Source organism: Amborella trichopoda, chromosome 10 (genome assembly GCF_054954075.1).
Source record: "Amborella trichopoda isolate Santa Cruz 75 chromosome 10, AtrichopodaSantaCruz75HAP2 v2.0, whole genome shotgun sequence".
Lineage (NCBI taxonomy): Eukaryota > Viridiplantae > Streptophyta > Magnoliopsida > Amborellales > Amborellaceae > Amborella > Amborella trichopoda.
This window is the reverse complement of record NC_142345.1, coordinates 39,476,844-39,500,796: the sequence shown is the minus strand read 5'-3', so window position 1 is coordinate 39,500,796 and position 23,953 is coordinate 39,476,844. Positions and strand designations below refer to the sequence as shown.

The 23,953-nt window shown below is 38.2% G+C and overlaps 1 protein-coding gene across 25 annotated transcripts in view; it reads left to right on the top strand.

The window, feature by feature from the left end:
* The window catches only part of AAPT1 (aminoalcoholphosphotransferase 1), a 42,992-nt gene that overhangs the window by 13,941 nt on the left and 5,098 nt on the right, over positions 1–23,953 (top strand). For all 25 annotated transcript variants that reach the window (XR_016042046.1, XR_016042048.1, XR_016042047.1 and 22 more), the window contains 8 exons: positions 3,942–4,017; positions 4,111–4,133; positions 4,237–4,337; positions 10,180–10,274; positions 15,883–15,951; positions 21,884–21,959; positions 23,755–23,818; positions 23,899–23,939. Coding sequence is in view for 9 of the 25 variants with exons in the window: in XM_088848804.1 (XP_088704930.1) it covers positions 3,942–4,017; positions 4,111–4,133; positions 4,237–4,337; positions 10,180–10,274; positions 15,883–15,951; positions 21,884–21,959; positions 23,755–23,818; positions 23,899–23,939 (545 nt within the window). In the remaining 16 variants the exon portion in view is untranslated. The remainder of the gene's footprint in view (positions 1–3,941; positions 4,018–4,110; positions 4,134–4,236; positions 4,338–10,179; positions 10,275–15,882; positions 15,952–21,883; positions 21,960–23,754; positions 23,819–23,898; positions 23,940–23,953) is intronic.

Genomic DNA, 23,953 nt, shown 5'->3' with positions numbered 1-23,953 from the left:
TTTAATTTCTGTTTGGATCATATAGCGATTAATACTAGACAGACAACATAGTTTGGATGCAACAATTGTTCACTTTGAGTCTAGTACTCAGCATTCGCAGTATTCTATCTTCACATGGCGAGATATTGCCTTTGATATAGTAAATCTTCCTTCTACGCCACTCTCTGCAACATCTCAGAACCTGATATTCCAAGATTCATGAATCATTGGTTTTGCATTTAAAAATTAATATATAATTGTCAATTTAGACAATCCTACAAAAATTCTGTTGTTAACCATGGTTCTGCAAAAATAAGATGGTTGACCTCAGAGTAAGCCTTGTTATTCATTTACCATATTCAATTGGCTCTTTTGACGGAAATTGAGTTGGCTCAAATGTGGAGAAAGCTATGCAACCCTTTGGAGGTCTTGTAACAAGGTCAGTGAACTCAGTGTAATAATGATATTAGGAATTATGATCCAAATCTTTGCACTTTTTCTAATATGATGCAAACGTAATTTCATAAACCCCCTCTTCAAGGACTGAACGGTAACAACAATGTTCACTTCCCTTCTAATTTTACATTAAAGAAAACCCAAAAGAATTAAATTAGACATTCTATATATTTCAACAAGGTCAATGGTTGGGGGATGGGAGGTGGCGATTATAAACCTGCTGTTATGTCCTCCATTCATTCATGCCAAATGAGTGGAGAAAGGTGAAGGCACTGTTCTGAAATTACTGGCTTGTGCTTGCTGTGAGAATCCCTTCGTATATTGCAAGAAATACAAAGTTGTAATCAGTATTCACAAAATCGAACCGGAACGGTTAACCTGATATGGGCCAGGGAGCACTTAGAATCGGAACCGGGCTAAACCGGGTGGTTAACCTGACTGGTTTGCTCCGGTAGAAATTTTTGTTTTTTTTTTTGAGAGAGAGTGAATTAACTGGTTTTAGGATAAAAAAATTAAAGAGAGAGAGCAGTAGGTTGAAGTATTCTCGATAAAAAATTAGAGGTAGAGCAGTAGGTTGAAGCATTCTTGATAAAAAATGAGAGAGAGCAGTAGGTTGAAGTATTCTTGATAAAAATTTAGAGGTAGAGTAGTGGGTTCCAGGGATTTACTATTCTTGATTGATGAGCACGTGTTGTGAGCGGTTCTTGTAGCTGGGAAGCCATCGTCAAGGTCCTCTTCTGAGAAAGGATCTGCAAAAACAGAAGAAAACATGGGTGAGAGAGAGAGAGAGAGGGAGCAAGAGATTTTATGGGTTTATTTGGAGAGAGAAAGAAAAAAGGTTAATTTTTTATAGAGAGAGAGAAACAGAACTTACAAGAGACCATAAAAGAAAATGTGACAGGTGGCACAGGGCTCCCAGTTCTCTAGGTTTTTATTGGGTAGTGTGAAAAATCTCTACCGTCGGTATAGATGAATGGTGTAGGAGGCTGCAACCCAACTTCAACAAATAGGGCTGCAGCCCTATATAAACTGCATCCTTTATAATTTGACATTAATTCTATTGATGGAGTTACAAAGTCTAATTAACAATAGCTAGTAGTAATAAGAGTGGCGAGGAGGGTTAAGGTATTGTTGTGTTTTGCTATCAGGGTTCAATGGGTTAAAATTCTGAGTAAGGTTTGGTGGACTCTGTAGTGCCGCAGCTGTGCCCCCTCGCCAGTCAGGAACATTTCCCCTGGTATCCCCTTGGCCAAAGTCTCCTACACTTGTCTAGCCTTCGTGGTCTACCATAAATAACAAATTTATTTGGGATATGTTTGCCTCAATATTAAGCATCATTTCAAATGGCATTTGACATTGTTGTACTTAGTAATATCATTATAAATAAGTCATACTTCACAATTGTTTTTCATGTCAGCGGCATTTTCATACTACCATTGTCATTAAACTAAGATATCTGCCCAAAAGATAATTAAGTGTATATTGTCTTATTACCTACAAAAGTACACAAGTCTGGGTACCATATTATGCACACATATGATAAGAAAGTAGACTCCAACAACCAAATAACAATGTTAGCAAGTTGAGTTCTTTGAAGAAGAAAACTCGACAGCCATTAATACCTCTGAATAGTGGTTATCTTCAATCTAAGATTGAAGTTAGATTACGTACTGCCCAAGTTCCTTCAAAACAAATGCCTGTATGCTTACAGTGTATCAAACCAGGAGCATCCCGAAATTACTCAAACCAGGCTTTTCCAAGCCCTTGGTTACTTAAAATCTATGCTACCTGATTTCCCAAACGAACACGCTTCAAGCCTTCAATCTCTCTTTCAAGAACCATTTGAACACGCATATTTTTTGGCTACAAAATATATTCTCGCCCAAGGCTCTAAAAAGCAAAATATAGTTGTCTTTCAAAAACCTTGATAGAAAAAAGAAAAAAAAAAACTGAAAAGAGTGAAGAACCAAGTACATACAAGACAATGGTGTAGTGTTTCATTGAACAGAAGGCAACTAAAATTTTTTCATGCACTTAAAAAACCAAAATGTCCCATTTCCATTATTACATATAGAACTATATCATGCATTTAAATTTTTTTTTAAAAAAAATCGAGCAAAAAATCAAACAATATTATCATGTACTATATCATACACTTTTTTTTTGTTAGAAAAAAATATAGCATTAAGAAAAAGAAGAATCGGTTTTTTTGTCATGTTCATCAAAAAAATATTTTTATCAAAAAACATAATTCTATCAAAAAACATAATTGTATTAAGAAAAATAGAAAAACACTTCCCATGTTCATCAAAAAACATAATTTTATTAAGCAAAATAATTTTTTTTAGTAAAATCGATTTCTCGAAAGCACCTAAACTCGAGCAACATTTCGAGCAAGAAACGACCCTTCAATGTTCGGATAATCGAACAAATCAACACACATGCATTGTAAAGGCTTTGATCGTCTTTCAAACGCTCCAAATCTCATAAAAAAATATTCGGTATTTTTTATTTAATTGAAAAAATGTTGGAAATTTCAAATCTATGAAATTTTCATGACATCGAGCAAGAAAAAAATTTATATAAAAAAATGTATTCAATTATAAATAAACTTACCTATTTTATTTGACAGATGAAGCCTTGATGATCAAAATCCACAACTCAATTTGATAAAAGACGAGCAATAAATTGATCAAACATCTGCTTTTTTGGATCAAACATAGGTTCTTTGAGCAACAGCGTTTTCAGCAGCAGGTTCCTTTGTTGTTTGAACAAATTGAAATAGATATCTGGTAAATGCTTCAGTTATATATCAAAACCCCCAAATTTCATCAAGAACCATTTGGTATTGAAGATTTTATTGAAAAAATGGTGGAAATTTCAAAACCCGTGAAAACCTGTTGTTTCAATCCACAGAAACTCTTTCTTTTTCTATGTTTCATTCCAAATTCCTTGTTTTATAAACATTAGATAGTGATCTACAGCAATAAATCACAAAATGGCAGGAAACTGAATTAAAAAAGGTAGAAAAAGTGGATTCTGGTGCCTGGTGCCTGGTGCCTGGTGCCTGGTGCCTGCAGCATATAATGGCCTCCATTGAAAAATAACGTCTGTTATTTTCACATGCCCGTTATTTGTAAAAAACACCCGATATATCGCTAACTAGTTCGATTAGCAGAAAACAGGTCGGTTAGCTATAAAAGCGGCCAGTTTGACCCTTAACCGGCCGGTTTTGGGTCGGAGATTTTTGGTGGGTGTTCTAGGATATATTATAAACTCAAAACCGGGCCTAACCGGAGTTAGGACCCAAGCGGTTCTGATCTAATCAATTGGTTCCTGTTCTAACCGGTCAGTGTTTCTAGCACTGTTTGTAATTTGTTGTAATTTCTTCATTGAGACATACTATGTTCATGTTTTCTTATACTTGCATGCACATTTTTATCTTTATAATTTGTTTGAATATCTATATTATGCTTCAGTTTCCTTTGCATATATTTGAATCGTAGACTTTTGATGCTGTTGACGGGAAGCAAGCAAGGCGTACGAACTCATCCAGTCCTTTGGGAGAACTTTTTGATCATGGTGATTTTCTTTTCTTTGTAGGTAGTCTATATCTAGTGAATACTCAAAACACAATTCTAGTGTCTAACTTGGTTAAATTTTTAAATAATGCAGGATGTGATGCCCTTGCTTGTGCGGTATGTTGACAAATTTAAGGTTCCTATGATTGACCTCTGATCTTGTGATTTGTCGCTCATTCTAACATTGATTTTCTCTGTTTTTGATCACTGCTGCTCAAAGTTTGAGGCCTTAGCTTTTGGAAGCTCTGTTATGTGTGGAGGGAATATTTTCTGGTTCTGGGTAATTGCAGCAGTTACATTTTACACTGCCACATGGGAGCAGTAAGTGGAAACTTATCCTTGTACTTATTATGTATGTGACTTGTGCATCTTTGCAATGATGCAATGATGCAATGATACATTCATGACTAGAATAACATCTGTAAGTGCTTTTTGTATTGCTTTTTATAGTTTGTTTTCTAAAGGCAGATATGTGATTTGAACCCTGATTCTGCGGGCTAAAAGTGAAGAGCTCAAGTGCTTATTCTTATTTTTTTAATCAATAGAAAAAAACAAGAAGAAAAATCTTCGTATCTTACGGTAGTCTGCATAGAGTCTATTCATTACGTGGCATCTCCCAGTCTGAATTTGCTTTTACCATTATGATAAAACTGCCAAATGAAGTATATTTGCTCAAATTTAATAAAAATTTCTTTGTTCTAAACAACTTTATTGCCAGATTAAAGACTAGAAAAACATTTTTCAAAATAAAAAAGATTATGGATAAAACAAAAGTATTACTGGTATTCAAATAACCAAAATATTAAGTGAGTGATTGGCTGAAAAATGGCATCTCTTAAAGTAACTAATTTGGTAATCCAATATGCGAGTTCAGAATTTGGGTAGTATTACTGGTATTCAAATACCAGCTTTGTTGTGTCTCATTGCTTAGTTGCTTTGGAGTCAAACAACCTTTGGGATATGGAATTTAGAAGTATTTCTGGTATTCAAATAACTAGAATGTTAAGTGAGTGCTGAAGAAGACATCTCTTAAATTAACTAATTTGCTCATCCAATATGCGAGTTCAGAATTTTAGTTGTTGTCTCGTTTCTTAGTTGCTTTGGAGTCAAACAACCTTTGGGATATGGAATTTGGAAAGTTCGTTAAATTTGAATAATCAGAAGAGGATTTACGATTTATCGGAAGCTGATGGTACTGGATGAAGGAAAAATAATTCAAATCAGCTGATATATTTTCTTTTCGATTGCCATTTCCTTTTCAGTAATAAATTTTCTGTGACAAAAATACCAAGTTTGAAACACATGTTTGTTTCCTCGTTGGAGCTGAGAATACTTAGTTATTTGAAAATATATTTTGAATTTTTTAAGGGAAAAAGTTTATATAAGGTTGCAACCTTAAAATGTAGAATTAAGGTGCACCTAAAAAATCCATCGGAAAAGGCTGTTTTAATGTTGAGAAACCCTCTAATTGATCATCTCGACAATTAGAGCCTACTTCGAATAGTGTCGAGAAATGGGGTTTCAATACTGAAATCTTTATGATAGCCTTAAAATATATTTCATCTTTACTTATAAAGTTTAAAGCTTAAAAAATAGTGTAGATCGAGAGATCTATGAGAACTTGAAAATCTTTTAAATTGACGGTCCAAAAATGTATCACAAAATACATTATTTTCAAACTTTGAAATCCATTTTTTTCTTATGTCCATGCATCTTGATGTCGAGATGATCAATTTGAGGATATTTAGGCATCAAAACAATCTCTTCTAGTGAAATTTTTGAGGTAGGCTCGAATTTGATTGTTTAGAGCCTCAGCTCTATATAAAATTTTTCCTATATATATATATAGGAAAACTCTTCCCAACGCCTATAGGCAAAAATGAACAGTGATTTCGCCTACCCTCATCACCATCCAAACTTCATCGCATGGTCACAGTTGTCCGATAGTGTTTCAATTTCAGTTTTTTTCTACAAATCCAAATTACTTGAAATTTGGAGTGTACATCTTAGTGAGGTGCACCTAATAAAAATATAAAAAAATAATTCGTAAAATATAAATTGACCAAAATACCCCTGAAACTTTATGGGGGTAATTTGGTCAATTTATATTTTGCGAATTATTTTTTTCATATTTTTATTAGGTGCGCCTCACTAAGATGTACACACGCTCAAAATTTCAGATCATTTCGATTACTAAAAAAAATGAAAAATGAAACACTACCAGACAACTGTGACCATGCGATGAAGTATGGATGGTGATGAGGGTAGGTGAAATCACTGTTCATTTTCGTCTATAGGCGTTTTGTAGTATCTTCCATATATATATATATATATTTTCAAAACGCGCCGGGATCTACAGTAAAAACATTATATATTGTTTACAATAAGTATGTGAATATTAAGCTGTTATATTTTAGTATTTCTTGTAAAATTCTATAAAAGTTTAGACAGAATAGAATTATGCAAATAAAAGGTATGATTGATATATCTATGACTAACCACTGTGTGTGGTTGAGATTACTTATTTTGATACTAAACACTATTTTGAATTGCATAACATCACATCACATTCTTATATAAAAATTTATACAGATACATTGAAAAGGAAATTATAAGAAAACTTATACAAACTGTTACAGATACAAACTGTATAACAAATACAAACTGTATAACAAACTGTAAAAACAAACTTACTGTTTACATATGCAATAACTGGAAAAGAGTTTCCAGTGTTGAGGGCAATAGGAAGGGAGAGAGCGAAGATTACAATCACACATGCTAGGAATATGGAAAAAGAGGAAAATATAGAACCTGGAAATTAAGGTGAATTATGTGACCTGGTATTCATGAGCTATGAGGTCAGGATAGCTGTTGCGGTGGATGGAGCAGGTAGAAGACAGAAGAGTATCTTCTGAGAGAGAGATGAGAGAAGTACAGAGAAGAGAGAAGAGAACTGCAGAGAAGAGAGGAGAGGACTGCAGAGAAGAGAGGAGAGGACTGCAGAGAAGAGAGGAGAGGAGAGCGTCCGAGGAAGAGCGCCTGAGTGACCTGCCTCTTCTGAGGAATGAGAGGCTCTTATATAGAGGGGGAAAAGGATTTCCTTCGTCGCGAAGGAAGGATGATAAGGCGTAAAGGGATGTGACATAAAGAAGATGCTGTCGGCGGAAGAAAACAAAATGGAAATGCAAAAAGTAAAAAGTCTTTTGTCTTTGTCGGCGCTTGTGGACAAAAAGGCATCGGTGAATAGTATGCAACTTTGTCTTTTATGTCGGTGCTACAGTAATGGTATCCTTGAATAGTAGTCGTTTGTCTTTTTGTGTCGGTGGAGAGCATCTTGGCAAAATCTTGGTTTGTCGTATATCGGTGGAGAGCATCTTGACACAGTCTTGGTTTGTCGTATACTGGTGGAGAGCATCTTGACACAGTGATATGAGTGAGTGGCAGCAATGAATCATGGTCTTTGACTGAATTCGTCTGGATCATCTTCTTCTTCAAGATCTGTTTCTTCCAGGGGAAAGTATCTATTGTTGTGAGTTGATTGTACGGTCTCATCTGATGAGACCGGCTTTCTTCCTGCTTCTGCAAAGATTTCCTTCATTTGTTGTTCCAAGGTTTCTTTGGAAGCATTAGGGTTTGTTTGTAGCATATTTCTCAAATATGTGGGGAAGTCAAAGGAAGTAGTGGCTGTATTATGTCCACTTGGACTGGGGTTATATATAGGTTTTTGTGGAGGTATGCGTTTGGGAACTATGGTTGTGGGATCCATATTGAAAATGTCCCACCATTTTACTGAGATGGTTTTTCCCAGGCGTGGGATATAAGTATGGTCGGCTGTATTATTGACAGAGATTGAGTATTCCCATTTCATAATCCATGGGAGTTGGTATAGTGCAACAAAGTATAGGTGATTGTCTGTATTATCATCACTATTATTGAATATAACGAATTGTTCCTGTACTTTTTGGAAAGCAGGAGGTAAAATTGCAGTAGTTGATCCCCAAACTAAAAACCAATTTTTAAACCAGTTGGGGAATCTTTCGAAAATGGATAAACGAAACTGAATATACCAACTATGAGTGTTGTTAGGATTTTGGTAATAAAACGTTTTATGCCATGCTTCTATGTACTCGGCATACTTGTAATATTTGTATGAAAAATCAGGATTATGTAATTTTTTGCCTTGAGCAGAATTGCAACCCCACTCATCATAAGAAAGCAATTTCTTGATCTGTATTTTTGAATATGCAATTACTCTGGTATTTTGCTGGTAGTAATGGACAACAGAGATGGATCCTGTTTCCATAAGAATGGCTTCATAATACTCACGAGTTTTGACTCCATTGGTTGGATTCAAATGGTTTATAAGGTATAGTGAAGCAAGTTTAATAGGGTCCATACTAGTATGGTGGTCATCGATTGTAATATCCATAAGATATGCTCTTTCAATATATGTAGAGCGAGGAACATTAGGCCTTTGGTTTGGTTTTGATTGAGCTGGAGTATAGGCGAGAGTGGATGTATTAGTGTCTGGATAAGTGATTTGGTGAACAGGAGAGATGGAAGGTGAAAGGGTTGTCAAAGGCGGGTTCTCACATTCAAATGGTATTATTGTCAACGGGCGTTTCTCATTGCGAGAGGAATTGCTACGAGAGTCCATGAGAGTAGGTGGAGCTTTCTATGTCAATAAAAATGTTGAAAAGGAACGAGGAGTTCTTAGATTAGTCATTAATTATAAACCTTTAAATAAAGTGTTACAATGGATTAGATATCCTATTCCCAATAAAAAGGATTTACTAGATAGAGTAGCCAATGCTTGTATATTTTCCAAATTTGACATGAAATCAGGATATTGGCAAATACAAATTCAAGAAAAAAATAAATATAAAACAGCATTTAATGTACCTTTTGGACATATATATATATATATATATATATATATATATATATATATATATATATATAGGGAAATGCTGGCGTAGGCCCACTAGCCTACAACTACATATAGGCCCAACGGCCCAGATTCAATCTGGGTCGATCTGATGGACACGACCTCATTTCGTATTTTAATTTTAATTTTTTTTCTACAAATCCAAATTATGTGAAATTTTAGGCGTTTGTTCTTCTCATTAACGCGCACCTAATAAAAATATTAAAAAAATAATTCGCAAAACATAAATTGACCAAAATCCTCTGCAATATTTCGATGGTGTTTTGATCGATTTATTTTTCACGAAATATGTTTTTGATATTTTTATTGGATTCTAATATTTTTAAAGAACACACGTTCAAAATTTCAAGTGATTTGGATTTATATAAAAAAATTAAAATTAAAATTAAAATACGAAGTGAAATCTTGATCATTACTCATTAGATCGGCCCAGATTCATTCTGGGTCATTGGGCCTACATGTAGTTGTAGGCTAGTGGGCCTATGCTACCATTTCCCATATATATATATATATAAATAAGATTTCGAGTCTAAAAAATAGTGCATCTTGCAACACATTATTTGGACTCTCCATTTTCAAGTTTTTCATATGTTTATAGATCTACTTGATTTGAACCATTTTTGGAGTTTAAAATTTTATAAGTAGAGACAAAAATAGATTTTCAGGCCATCCTAAGAATTTTTTACACCGAAATTACATATTATGATAAAATTTGGAGGTGCACCTTAATTTGATTGTTAAGGTCGCAACCTTATGCAAACCACACCCTTTCTTATGTTACAACTTCTTGCAGTTCCATAAATTTCACTACGAGCGAACCACTATTCATGTTGTGACTTGTATGTGTAGTAGAATTCTCTGCCTGCCGAGTGGAATTCTGAAAAATGTATGGAACTGATCTGATGTTTTGGGCACATTCAAAGGACATGACAATGGGTGCCTGTTTATGAACACTGTATCAACTGGATTATCTCCTCTGGTTTAGCCAAATAAGTCGCACCTTTTCCTTTTTTCTTAAGACATACTCACAAATATTTTTCTCCCTAAATTGTAGATAGAGAACTATCATATTTACCCCAAGCCTACATGAAATTGCGTGTTTCAAATTCTGCACGTTTCTTACTGCCAATATGCCCTGTCTTTGGATTATGAATCAACTAAAGCATATCAGCATGACTTTTAAGGCATCTTTCTGACATCAGAATGTTGTAACAGCTTTTTCACAAACACCCTAATTCTTCCAGAAGTAAATGGGCCCACAGAAGGTCTTATGCTGATTTACATGGCCCACTTTTTTACTGCTATCGTCGGTATGATATTCATCCTATCATCCTCTTGGACTTTGGTTTCCATGACTTTGCATTCCATTGCTAACTTTGTACTTGAATTTTGAATGGTTATGTGTATATAAATGTGTGTACATATATACAAGTGCGTGTGTCTATATGGGGAATTATATTGTGAAATGGTTTCATAATTATATAGTAAAACACATCTTCAAAAATGTTATTAAGGGCACTTGTTTGACCCCATATCTTAAACGTACACTCTTTTATCCCTATGAACAAAAACAAATGACTGTTTTTTTTTTTCAACACAACGAATGTAGGCTGTCCATTTGATGGGATTGTTACTTCTGGGCCTTGGGGAATTTCTTTGTCCCCAGATATTACAGCCTTTTCATCATTAGATGGACAATTTTAGAAAAGACAATAATGATTTTTGAAATCTTAAAGGCCAAGATTTAGATGCCCACCAAATGGATGATATGCATTCATTGTTGGAGTGGGACTCATTTGGACCTTTTCTCTGGTGAAAGTTCTTATTTTTTTCTTTTTCAGAAAGCTCTAGGTGGCTCCTAGGCAGCCAGCCTGGCAGGCACCAAGAACCTTAGGTGCCTTCAAGTGAAAAAATTTCAGAAATATGCATATATGTGCTGTCCAAATGCGCACTTATATGCAGTAGTTTTGTTAATTTTGTATTTTTTTCATTTATATGTTTACTTTTTTTACACAAATATATATGCATGAATGTTTGAATATATTTTAAACTTCAAATCATTGAAAATTTAGTGAAAAACGTAAACACGTTTATACTGTATTTGTCTCCAACTCCCCAATCAATTCACCATTGTAACATACAATCATGAAACACAGTTACACACACATAGGAATAGTCACATGGACTCGAATTCTCCAATAAAAGTATAAAACCAATTCAAGATGATGCAATATAAAAGTTCAGATGAAATACAAAAGATAGAGGAGATCTTTGATTCTTCCATCATAATCAGCCAAAATCGTCATCATCACTTGCACTTCAATCTGTATCGAGGCCATCATCATCAAAATCATCAACCTCTTCAACATATTGTCCTTCTTCATCAGTTTCCTCTGAATCTCCCTTATCCTGCTCTGTATACCTCATCACCCTTTGTGAAGTACCAGCTGCAGTTAATGCTCGAGTGGCCTTCTAGAATCAGAAGCTGGACCTGAAGCCTCCTCAATCATATGCTAAGTCAAACTTCCCTTAGGGAAGACCTCTTCCATCCCAGGGTCTCCAACCAACCACTCAGTAGCATGGTCCGTGTCTTAGAAGTAATGAGATCCTTCTTCTCCTGATTGAACATCTCCCTAAGCCTCTATTTCTCTCTAACAAATACCAATTCATTGATCTTCATTTGCTCAAGCCTACTTCTCACCTATAAGAAAAAATGCATGAGTACTACTAGTACTACTATTGGACTCCTCTAGATTTTAAAATTTGGACTTAAAGAGAACTTTTTCTTTTTTTGGGCAGTTCAATGATAGTAACTAAGCTTGAGATGTGGAACTGCTAAACATCAATTGCTAACCACTCCAGCCCAAGCCCGATTCATTGAAAGAATTAAATTAAAATTGTAGAAGCATAATTAAATTCGTACTAAATCTCTCTATCTTCTATAATAGAAAGTAATCTCAACTAAACATACCATTTCATACGAACTGCAATTCTGCTCACGATTAGAAGTGCTAGTTGTTAAACTCAAGACCTTGAACAACCATCTTCTGGAGGTTTGGAGCGCTACTTCCATGTTGCCTCCTCTAGTGGGCTGCAACTTGCTTGCAATCTCGATAATTCATTTAGCATTATCATAAAGAATTTTGGCGAATCTAAAATACAACATTAGTCATTAGAAACTTGAAACAAAATTTTCTACTGAAATATATTACATGGATCTGATTTGATCCATTGTCGCACCTCCTTTTCTTTCCGGAACGACTTTAATGCACACTTACACCAAATGAGTTCCTCAGCATATATCTTATTTTGTATTTCTGGCATAGGAACAAGTCTCTCAAGGCACTCATTAATTCCATCCATAATTGTATCTTTCCTCTCAATAAACAGGTCAGCTTAAAAAACTTTGGCTTCAAATGGTACCCAACTGCATGCAATGGTCTATGAAGCTGCTTGCCTTTCCCACTTTTCAGCTATAATCTCCCAAATTTGGTCATACTTGGCCTCATCATTGCCCAAACTCTTTTCTCTTTCCTTCTTAGCTCCGTCTAGTGCATCATATATCAAGCCATAGAGGGCTTGTTACCAATGTTCAAGAAGATGGAGCATGACCTGGGCGGCTACTGCATGGAGGGGTTGAGGAGAAAGAAAAGCTGAGGGAGGTTGTGGGGTTGTTTTCAAATTTCAAATTTGCATCATAAATTAGAAACAATGCCAATATAGTAGAAAATATATTATAAATTTTCAAATGTGCATTATCAAGTAGAAACATAGCCAAAAATATATTATAATCACAAAAATAGCAAACCTTAAAAAAAAAAAAAAAAAAAAACAACACTAATGAAGTTTCAACATAAATATTAAGCCAAACTTCAAAAATAAAAACTAGAAAATGATAAAAAGTATGAAATAACGCAATGCTAAGAAAAAATGTGAAACCCTAAGCATAAACAATTAAATTTACTAACCTTTCGAAAACCAATCGAAGTAGGCTTGAATTGGCCACTTTCAGTTGCCAAAAGCTCTCTTTTGCAACCTCTTTAATCCCCAAAAAATTTTGGGTCGAATACCTCTTGATTCCTCAAGAAACCCAAAATTTTGATTACGATTTTCCATCCTTAAAAACGATATTGAGTTTGCGCTAAAAAATTTGTTTTTTAGGCAAAGGAATAGTTGTCCGGGGTTTTGAGGGGGCCAAAATGCACCTCAAATACTATATCCCCCACCCCCTTTCAAGGGGGGAAATGTCAGTTCTGGCCCTCATCAGAAGGGCTTCCTACGCGACTAGTAGGCCGCCCAGGGTCAGCGCCCCGCATTGGGCCCGTGAGGCCTCCCAGCCGCCTGAGTGGCCTGACCAGGTAGTTAGGAAGCCAACTCTTTGAACATAGTTTGTCATCATCAATCAAGTGCAAAGCCTTGACCAAAGGTAGAATACGGTTAACGTGTACTTTATACCCCACGCCAAAAAACCTTAGAAAAAATAATATCACAAACCCTCTTTCCTTTGGGATCCCTAGACCACTTGCATTTGCACCAGTCCATTGAAGTGAACATGTATGTCAATGGGATCGTCCTATTATATATAAGACTCGAGGAAGCAATAGTAAATCTAATGACCCTGGCACTAACTAGCTTCTCCTTTTTTGTGAACTTGTGTATCATATTAAGGGTAATAGTTATGGATGTACATGAAAATTGTGACCTCCTTAGCCTTACAATGTGTGCCTTTAACACTCGGCATGTCGCCAATAGCCTCAAGCATAAGGTCTATGCAATGTGGATCACAAGTTGTCCATATACGAGGCCTCCTATGGCAAAGCAAATAAGCTATAGCTAAATTAGGAGCAGCATTATCTATGACAACTTGAATTACATGCTCCTTCCAAACTCCTCAATGCCCTTATCAACAAAAGAGAATATATAATGTGCATCACGAACTTCTTGAGAAGCATCAATGGATCTAAAAAGTATTGTACCAAGGGACAATCCACCAACAGGTTCATGATACTCCTTTTCCTCCTGTCAGTCCATGAATTAATCATTATGGAAACCCAAGATTGAGCCCACTCTTGCTTAATGGGACTTGAGGTACTCCTTAGTGTGTTTTACCTGTTTCTTCAGTAGTAGCTTTAAAAGCTCATATGGGGTTGGGCCTTTCAACCGTTGCCCAATTTGGCCAATTGCGCCCAACATGGTATAGAAGCATACTAAAAAAGCAAAACATTGCATGGAAGCTAGTTAAGCGAGCGGTATTAAAAGAATGCGCACCTGATAAAACTGCCCAGCAATATAGTTAATTACCTGATGTCTATCTTCCTTCTTGATTTTATTTTCTAATGGCACTTGCTTCTTCCCTTTGCTCGTCCCTTTCTCAGCTGCGGCCTCAGGGTTAGGTATAAAGAAAGCATCAATGGACCTTTCATACAAGGCCTCTTAGACCCAAAACCCCTTCCAGAACTCCGAGAGATTGCCACCTGGCCAACTTCCTCTTCCCCTTCATCATCCTCATCATCATCTTCATCAAAAATATTAACCCCCACCCTGAATTCTGCTATATCCTTCTCTTTCATTAATTGTTTATTTTTTCAGCTCCTATGTACTTAACAATCTTTTTCTTTACAAGTTTTGGGAACTTTTTTATATGGGATAATATCCTCTCTAATACCGGCAAGATATTTTTGGAACCTATGTATTCTGGCATTTGAGACATGTCCAAAAAAATTGCACATTATTTTGTTTTTGTCACTTTTATCTAGGTTAACACAACAATTCGATCACGGATGCCCACGACCAGTAGATCCCGAGGAAGGCATCTCAAATCCAGAAAAGGAATCTCAAATATAGATTGTAATTTATAATCTAACCTTTTTGCACGATCTCTATTCTTTGATGTTGGTTGAGCTATAAATCATCCCAAAAGTCTTCTAATGGCCTCGCTAGCACTCTTAAAAAAATAGCAATAAGAAAGGGTAAGCTTTTGGATGCTGGTTCACAATTATTTTTTGTTTCAAAGAAACTTTAAACAATCAATCGATTTGGGGTGTTTCTAGGGTTTAAATTTGAGGATTTTTTTTTTTTTTCACTTTGGGAGTTTAGTATACCCCTAAAAACCCCTTTTACTCTATTTTGTGGGTCGAAAATACGCAAACTCCCAGAGGGGCTTTTTTATTTCTACAAAAGAGGGCGTAGGCCTTTGGGCGCCCTCCTAGAACTGGGCGTTGTGTGACTGCGTAGGCTGCCTGGGCATTCGCCCAGGGACTGGCCCCCTGAAAGGACCGTGCTGGCCTAGGCGTGCGGCCTAGGGCCCTTTGGATGCTTTGGCACTGCAGAGGGCATTTTTTGGAACAATGGTGTCAACATTGCTGTAAACGTCAGATGCACCTCAGAAACCCGCTAAGAAAAGGTTTGTTTTGATGTTGAAAAAACCTCCACTGATCATCAAGAGATGTATGGATATAGAAAAACGAGGATTTTAAGTCCTAACATATTATTTGGACCGTCCATTATCAAGAATTTCAAGTGTATAATTTTGACTTCTGCTCAATCTGCACCAATTTAGAGTTTTGAATTTCATAATTAGGGGTGGAAATATAGTTTTAGGACATCGTAGTGTTTTCTGGACCGGAATACATCTTCGGGCAGGGTTTTAGGTGCTCCTTACTTTGATTTTTGAAGGTTGACGCATAATATGAAATGCACCTTATACACAAATGCGCGTGCACGTTCACACACATACACAGAGAGAGAGAGAGAGAGAGAGAGAGAGAGAGAGAGAGAGAGAGAGAGAGGATTTCAGAACCTATGTTACTTTCTGTCAAAAAAAAAAAAGAGAATCGATTTCAGAAGCTTGCGTGCAGTTTGCTGATACGTATTGTGAAAAATGTTGGTCTTATCTCTGATTTCTCGTTGTAATTTTAGGTGCACAATGGTGGGTGCAGGATTTCAGGAAGTCTCTACCCTTTTTGAGTTGGCTTACTTTTATTCCTGGTATAGTTTTACGACTTTAAGTAGGCCCCATAAAGATTGTTAGAATTATGCATCATATGCGATTTTTATGGTTGGATTGTTTGTTGAAATGTATCTACTATGCTAGGGCAATACATTGCTTTTTATGAAGATTGTAATTAGTAATTAATTTGATACATAAATTAGGTCAATTTGCCCTTTTATTTTTGGAATCAAGGTTAGGTACTGTGATGTGCATGCATTTGTTATTCTTCTGCATTTTATTGACACGTGCTTAGTTTCAACACTTAAATGTACTTGTGTTCGAAGTGTTCTCTTTAGAACTTAGAGTTTCTACTCCTAGTTCTAGTAACTGTTTTGATTTTTGAATGATTCATTATGGAATATTTTTGTCGCAACATAAAATTCTTATTTATAATGATAAAACACTTGTTTTTCCAAGAAAAAGAAAATGATAGAACTCTAGTTTTATCTCGTAGTCTTTAAAGTCGGTATGTGTATCTGAAATTATATTATGATAGATAGATAGATATGCTTACAAGTTTCAGTTATATGTCTGCCTTGAAGCCTACCTGAAGCCATTTTACATGTTTGAAACAAGGAAGCTGTTATGATTTTTATTCATGGATCTTTACAGTGAGTTAAATTTCTTCTTTCTGCCAACATTAAGGCTGCATATGGAAAGTGGTATTGAATACATTACCATGCACTATCCCTAATGTTCCAATGGCAGTCAGCAGGGTATGGTTATGCCATGCCCATTTTCCATTGAGCGGACATTCAAAACACCTCTCATTATCCCTGTTTTACAATTGATTTGGAAAAAAGTCTCCCCTGCAGTTTTTGTTTGTGTTATACAGAGCTCAATGTGATGCCATTACATTAGCAATGCTATGTTAGTTTTGGGAAGTGTCTCAAATAGTTTTGGGAAGTGTCTCAAAACAACAAATGGAATTTTGCACTTTGTTTGGGAAGTTTTAGATGTAAGACAAAGTTGAGAAAAACTGTTTTAAGTCTGAGGTTGCCTGGAGACAAGTTTCCGTGTGGCTTTATAAGTAGGAGATTTCCTTGGACCAATGGGAACTCGGAAGAGAGACATCTGGGGCTTTCTGGGTGTCTTTCCATTTATATGTGTGCTTAAAACGCACACACACATGCATGTGCTGTTGGCTGACTGAGTCAAGCCAGGCTGTCACCATTGTTGAGGCTGAGGTTGAGGTTTGGGCTGAAGTCTACTCTTTTTGCTGGCCAAATTTCTGATCGACCTTGAATTGGTTTGCATTTCTAGCTGCAGTAAATTCTTCTTATTGATCATGTTCCCCTACCTTTAGCCTTGGTTTCAACTGTTGGCTGCAGTGAGCAGTGTTTTTCAACCTTTTCCGTGGTTATGACTGTTTGGTGCACTTAATGGAGTCACGTGACTTTTCACCACGGTAATGGTGCTCACTCTCTTTTCAGCCTAATCGCTCTACCCCATGCCCCTCACATATAACTCTTTCATGACGTTTTTTTTTTATTTTTTATGTTAACATTGTATTGAATTAGAAAAGAAATTACCAACCCAAAAAATTCGCAATCCACACACGGCTGCCTTATGTACAACAGCCCCCAAAGGGGAGTAACATGAACAACAAAAAACTTAGCAAAGGCTATTCTTACAAAGATTACAATGTCATAACATTAGGAGCCATCCAAAAATGGGCCGTTGAAAAATCTGCAAGTTAACCAAGTGAGCTATGTCCTTTGCTAGGGTGTCGGCTTCCTGGTTTGATTCCCTCCAAATATACTTCCATGAGATGTGCCTATCCCTGCAAAGCTGATCGATTTCATAAACAATGTGAGCTAGAGTCCAAGGGAAGGGAGAAATTTTAGACGTCCAACCAATAACTTTCTTTGAGTCACCCTCAATGACAATAGGGGTATGCCTGAAGGGTAGTAGTAGCCTAACTCCGTCCAGCAGAGCAAGAGCTTCAGCAGTGGTGGATTCGGCATGGCTGATGTTCATGGAAGCCAAAGCGATGATGGCACCATTGGGGTCTCTGATGAGTGAGCCAATTCCCGATGGGCTGGGGTTACCCAGAGAACAGACATCGAAATTGAGTTTGAATTGTCCCAAGGCACGAGGGCTCCAAAATAGGAGCCCGAAGAACATGATTAGGGCTCGAAAGAAGAATGGCCTCCGAATTTTGGTAGAAGGCAGAGGGTGGGACCCCTTTGAAACTCTTATGGTTGGTAGCTCAGAAAACTATCGAGGATTTGATTTTGGTGAAAAGGCCTTCCCCTGATAAGTGTTCGTCCCAAAAAATCCTGTTATTGCACTCGATCCACAAGGCCCAAACCGTTGTTGCCATTGAAGACTTCCTAAGGGAGATGCCTGCTTTAGGCCACAGGAAAGGTTGAAGGGAGTTTAAGTGCTGGGGTACATTGGCTGGCAAGACCCACTGGCAGTTGAAAAGGCTTAGGACATTCTGGATCTCTGATGTTGAAAGATCTCTTCTTTTTTGAGGATCAAGTAATACTCAATCTTGAGAACAAACCTCAGTTGCATTTCATGGGGTAAAAGAAGCCTGGATTCTTCCAAGAGACCCAAATCTTGAATAACCTGGAGCGTGGAAGAATCTGGGCGATAAAAGATCCAGGCAACAAACTACTCCCGGATTTGAGATGCCCCTTTAACAGTTGAAGTTTGCGCTGAAGTTTGAAACCGTCTAACCAGCCCAACAAGGTTAAGTTCGTCCCAAAATAGAGGTCTAAGGGAGTCAGAGTTCGGACTGTAAGCAACACTAAACTTCCATTCCAACACATCAAAGATACGGGAGCGAACAAGCGACACAGAGAAAGAAGCAATATGAGAGAACGACAAAGAGTGGGCAGTAGGGCCTAGATGACCCATATGCCCCTTGAGGCACCCACAGTGGGTAAAGACTCCCACTAGCAAGGGCATCGACCCCACACTTCTCTAACTTGTAAGTAGTGTGGGGGAAGGTAGTTTGGTTTCCGTAAGAGCAAGAACCGAAGGGCGGTGCTTGAGGCAACAGTCCCTGACCGTGTTTCTCTTGTGAGGCATACCATCCCTCTAATGTTCCAAGAGACAAAAATCATTTGGAATAAATAATGAGGGGGGAGCTCTTGAGGGAGCATCTAGGCAGAAAAACAGAAGAGAACGGAGCATCACCCACTACAGGGGAAAGCGGGAGAGAGAAAGAGGAAACTTTGTCATATTTAATGCTACAAGCAAGATTTGAAACCTCTCGCATCCCTTTTCTACTTACCTAAAACCTAGATTGAGTATCAGCTTTGAAAAAAACATGGAATTGGCCTTTAGGGCCGTTGTAGGGGAAGCTCATGACTTTGAGCACATTTTGGATCCTGCCTTGCGCAGCATCCATGCCATCTACAAAGGACGAGCCCATCGGGGGGTGGGGAGAGTGGTCAGAAGAAGGGTTGTCTGATGAAGAGGGGTTCCCAGAGGGGCAGGCAAGAGCATTTAGACAGTTTCCCTCAAAGGAAGAGGCACTAGAGGCTCGCTGCAGGGGGGAAGGTTGGGGAGAACTGGCGAGGGGACTCGTCGTGCAGAGAAGGGCGCAAAAGAAGGGAGGGAGAGCCAGCAGGCTAAGGGGAGCAAAGCGGCTTAGAAGAAGGGAGTGTAGCAAGCACAACATTGGGCCGGGGAATAATAGCAAGAGACGGAGGGGGGGGGTAACCAAAGGTCTTGTCATAACGAGAGGGAGGCAGCAAAGAGAACGGAGAAACAAGCAAGAAATAAGGACCAGGGGAGACCTGGCCAGGTGCACAAAGGAGAAGCAACCCAAGGGAAAACAGGAGAAGAGAGTGGAATAGGAACAAGGGTAGCAAACAGGGGGATGCGTTGGCTTGAAAGAGCAGGCATATACAGACCAAGAGGCATAGGGTAGGCCGAGAGGGGAGAAGGGGGGGTGAAAGGTTCAACCAAAGGTTGGAGAGGAATGTAAAAATGGTCATCAATACGTCATAACACTAGATCCCCAGAGGGACAAAAATAGTCACCAGAGGGGGGAGAGAAAGCCATGTTAGGAGGATCTTTAGCTACCCCGGGATCAAAAGGAATGGATTCCGGTCGACCAGAAGAGGGATAAGGTGGTGAAGGGTCAAGTGGCGAAGGTAAAGCAACAGAGGGGGGAAAGGGGGGCTGAAACTGCTTGAAGACAGAGCTGCGAGGAGGAGAAAGAGCGTGAAGGGAAGACTAGTCAATAAGCAGAGGTGACGTAGGAGAGGGGTAAAGCTTGTCGCTCCTGTGAAGGTATCAAGGGTTAGAGGTTGAGAGTCAAAAGGCAGCAAGGAAGGAGTCGAAGAGGATGACGAGGGGGCAGAAAGGCAAGTTAAAGCATGGGATGATGGAGTAGAAGAGGGGCATGGTAAGGATCCCTAGGAAAAGATGAGGGAATGGACAGGTTGACAGTCGGAGGTGGGGGCAGAGACTCCGTCAGCGACACCTGGCACAGGAGGTCAGAAGGACGTACCTTGGGGAGAAGCAATGGGGAGGTTAGGGTGGCGGATGGGTGAAGATAGGAGGGCACATGGCATCTGGCTGGGGGGGGGGAAGGGGTGAAGCAGAGGGGGGAAAGGAGGGAAGCGAGAGAGGGAACGAGGGGGAGGGAGAGAGAGAAGAGGATGACACGAGGATAAGGGCAGGTACGGATGTGGAAGGGGGGACTATGATGACAAGCAAGAGAGGGCAGCGGGGGAGCAGATGGGGTGGCGTGGCAGCGAAGAAATTACCGAGGGAGGGACATGAGGCATCAGCCAGGGAAAGGTCAGGGGGAACGAACATTGGGAGACCCGCATTCAAGGAATCACAGGGGCCCCGAACGAAAAGGTTGACGGTCGCAATGCTGATGCCTGGAAGCAACCGTCCAATCATCCTGACGCTTATGGTTCACCGAAGAAGGATGAAGAGGTGCCGCCGGCCTAGCAGCAAGGGAGGAGGAAACATGGCGAGGGGGGAGGGTGGGGATGCTGCAGTCCAAGAGAGGAATAGCGAGCAAAAAGAACTAGCCACATGAAGCCATAGGCAAGGAGGAATAAATTTAGGGTCAAAAACCTCAATGATCAGCAAAATGGAACCAAAAGGATGAGATTCTAATCTTGGACCAAGTCGAAGCTTGTCCAGGCTGGTCTTGTCCAAGGTCAAACAAGTGTGGTCTACTTTTTTTTTTTCAGTAACTTCTATGAGAGCGCAACTTAGAGGACCTATACAATGCTTCATTGGACATGGTTGTACCCTGAGGGTGTTCTCGCCACGGCATCTTGGATCTTCCAAGTCGGGCACATTAAATGACTCAAAGATAGTGAGGGCATCTCATGCCTCCTAATCTTATGGTTGAAGCAAATGGGTCCTTTCAAATCTTGGCTAAGCTTGAGATTGCCTTTATGGGAACTCTATATGATAAACTGTAGAACACAAAGGGCTAAGTTCTGTTTCAGCGTTGGACATTACAATGACTATACTGACCTTGGTTAAGCGGTTTTAGGCCATGGGCAGTTTAGGCCTTGGTTGAATCTTTCGCATTAATTATTCAGTTTGACCTTATCCTTATTAACCACTGTTATGCAGTATTGGCCATGGTGATGCAACACTGACTATAATTATGTGGTTATTACTGTGGTTGACTTATATGAGCCCAAAAGGAAGATATTTCTGGTTTTTGAGGACCCAAAAACCGACATGTTAACAGGCAGCTCTCCTCAACCAGCCTATAAAGTATCTGTAGTCCAACACTTCCAGTTTCCATATTGCAGCTATTGGGCTTATTAAGTCCATAACATTATTGCTTCGATTGTTTGAATGTCTTGTAAGTGTTTTTTCTATTGTCGATATTTTTAGCTTGATAGCTTGTGCAAATTTTGCATGTCATGTTCTATTGGGATTATCGTGTCACTAATTTCTAATTTTGAAAATTTCTGTTTTTTCCAGATGCAGAAGTTCCCATGTATGGCGTTGTGTTATTTCTTATGATTGTTTGTGGTGTGGTACCAACGGTAGCATTCAAGTAAGTGAGGTCTTCTTGTAATTTCTCTTGCTAGTATGAATTTATTTTGCTTGGAGGGCATGCAACTGTTGACATGCACCATGCATCATAGTCCTATGGTTTATTCTGAGCTAGTCTTACCTTACTTTTCTTTGGTCGATATACCAAGACACATGTTGCAACCCTTTATGGGTAGGGACCCATCATCCCCACTGAATCACCCAAAAAAAAGCATAAAAGATATACCAAGACACATTGTTGATTTCAATTTTTGACTTTGGCCAAGGATCTAATGGAAAGAGGGCATGGTTGGAAGCCCTTTGTCAGTAATAAACAAAGTTATAATTAGGTTTCCAGACAATATTTCCCCCCTTGTCTGATACTTTGTGGCCCCCCTCTCCCTTGGCACTAGCAATCTGAAATAGTCAGATGTTCTGATATGCATCCAAGATATAACTTTCTTTTTTCAAATAATCAGTATGACATAAGACAAATGCCCTACAGAAGTTTATTTGATATGGAATTTAGGAGAGAAATATTATTGCAACTGTACAACATAAGACGAATTCACAAAAGCAGTGTATTTGATATGGTGATTATGAGAGATTGTTTCATTTGGTCTTATGGGAAGGAATGGACTGAGTAATAACATGCCTTTAACAATGTTTTAACTTTGAAGGGATTATTGCACTTTCTTGCTGAAAATAATAGTCTTATGGAGTATATTTAAAATCAATCTTTTACCCTCATAGACCCCTCCAACTTTGAATCCCACCTTTGGGAAACTTAATCTGCAATAGAACACATTCCATGATAAAATTTGATTAAATCTTGGGGACTAATCTTGCTAAAGATGCTAGGCACATGGGTGATGGTAACTCTCTGTTAATCATTCCAGAGTTTCTATATAAGCTCTCATTCTTCCTACCTTGTTGAATTTATATGGGAGGGGATGCCATTTTACCATCTGGCTTGTCCATGTGCCAGAAATTCAATCAACCTCATTGTAAATAATAAAATAACTCACTGTTGGTGTTTAAAAATTTGATGAGGAGAATTACTTATTGTTTGTGTCTACATCTGAATATGAGCAAGGGCAAATCCGCAATTTGTCCACTTATTAATATTGTATCCTCTTAAGCTATTCTCTTTTCTGATCCTCGTATCCAACCTCTTAAAACTTGTTTAAAACCAAGCCTTGGATGATTTGCCAAACCCTTAAGATCACAGCCTTCTCTTGACTTGCATTGAGAAAGATGGCCCTCTCTAGGGGCAATTTTTAGAAATATGATATAATTTCCAAGCCATTGTTCTCTTTCTGATGAAATAATTACTCGCTGAATTTCCATCTTCAGTGGATATTTCCATGGATCGGTTTTTCTATCCATTTGCACTCTCATGTTGGGTATAGTTGAGGTTAATGCTTTATAGGGTTTATATTTTGAAATACTGTTAAATTAACACTAGAGAGCTTACCTCATGCATATTATTATGGGCATTGGGGAGTACTTGGGAACCATAGCAGTAGAAGCAGAAGGCTTCTCCATTTCTGATGAGTGGTGAGTTAGCATTTCTAGGATCAGTTTTCACAATATCAGGCTTAATACCACCACTTGGTGCATATTTGTTAGTTTTCCATTCTCCTAGAATTCTTTTGTGCATGTAATCAACTTACATACCTTCATTGTCTGTATGTAATTTCTTCACGGGCCAAATTCCATAAAAAAAAAGAAAGCTTTTTCTAACTGCTTGTTTTTCTTTGAAATGTTTAATTTAATACATCTGGGTTTTATTTGTTTGGTTTTTCCCTATGTAGTGTTTACAATGTCTACAAAGTAGTTCAAGCCAGACGGGGAAGCATGTTGTTAGCATTAGCCATGGTAAGTAAACATGCCCATAGATAATTTGCTGATTGGTTTTGCATTGATGAATAATAACTAATTTGTTTGTCTCTTTTTAGCTAATTCCTTTCATCGCGCTCTTGGGAGGAGTTTTAACCTGGTGCATATCTTAAA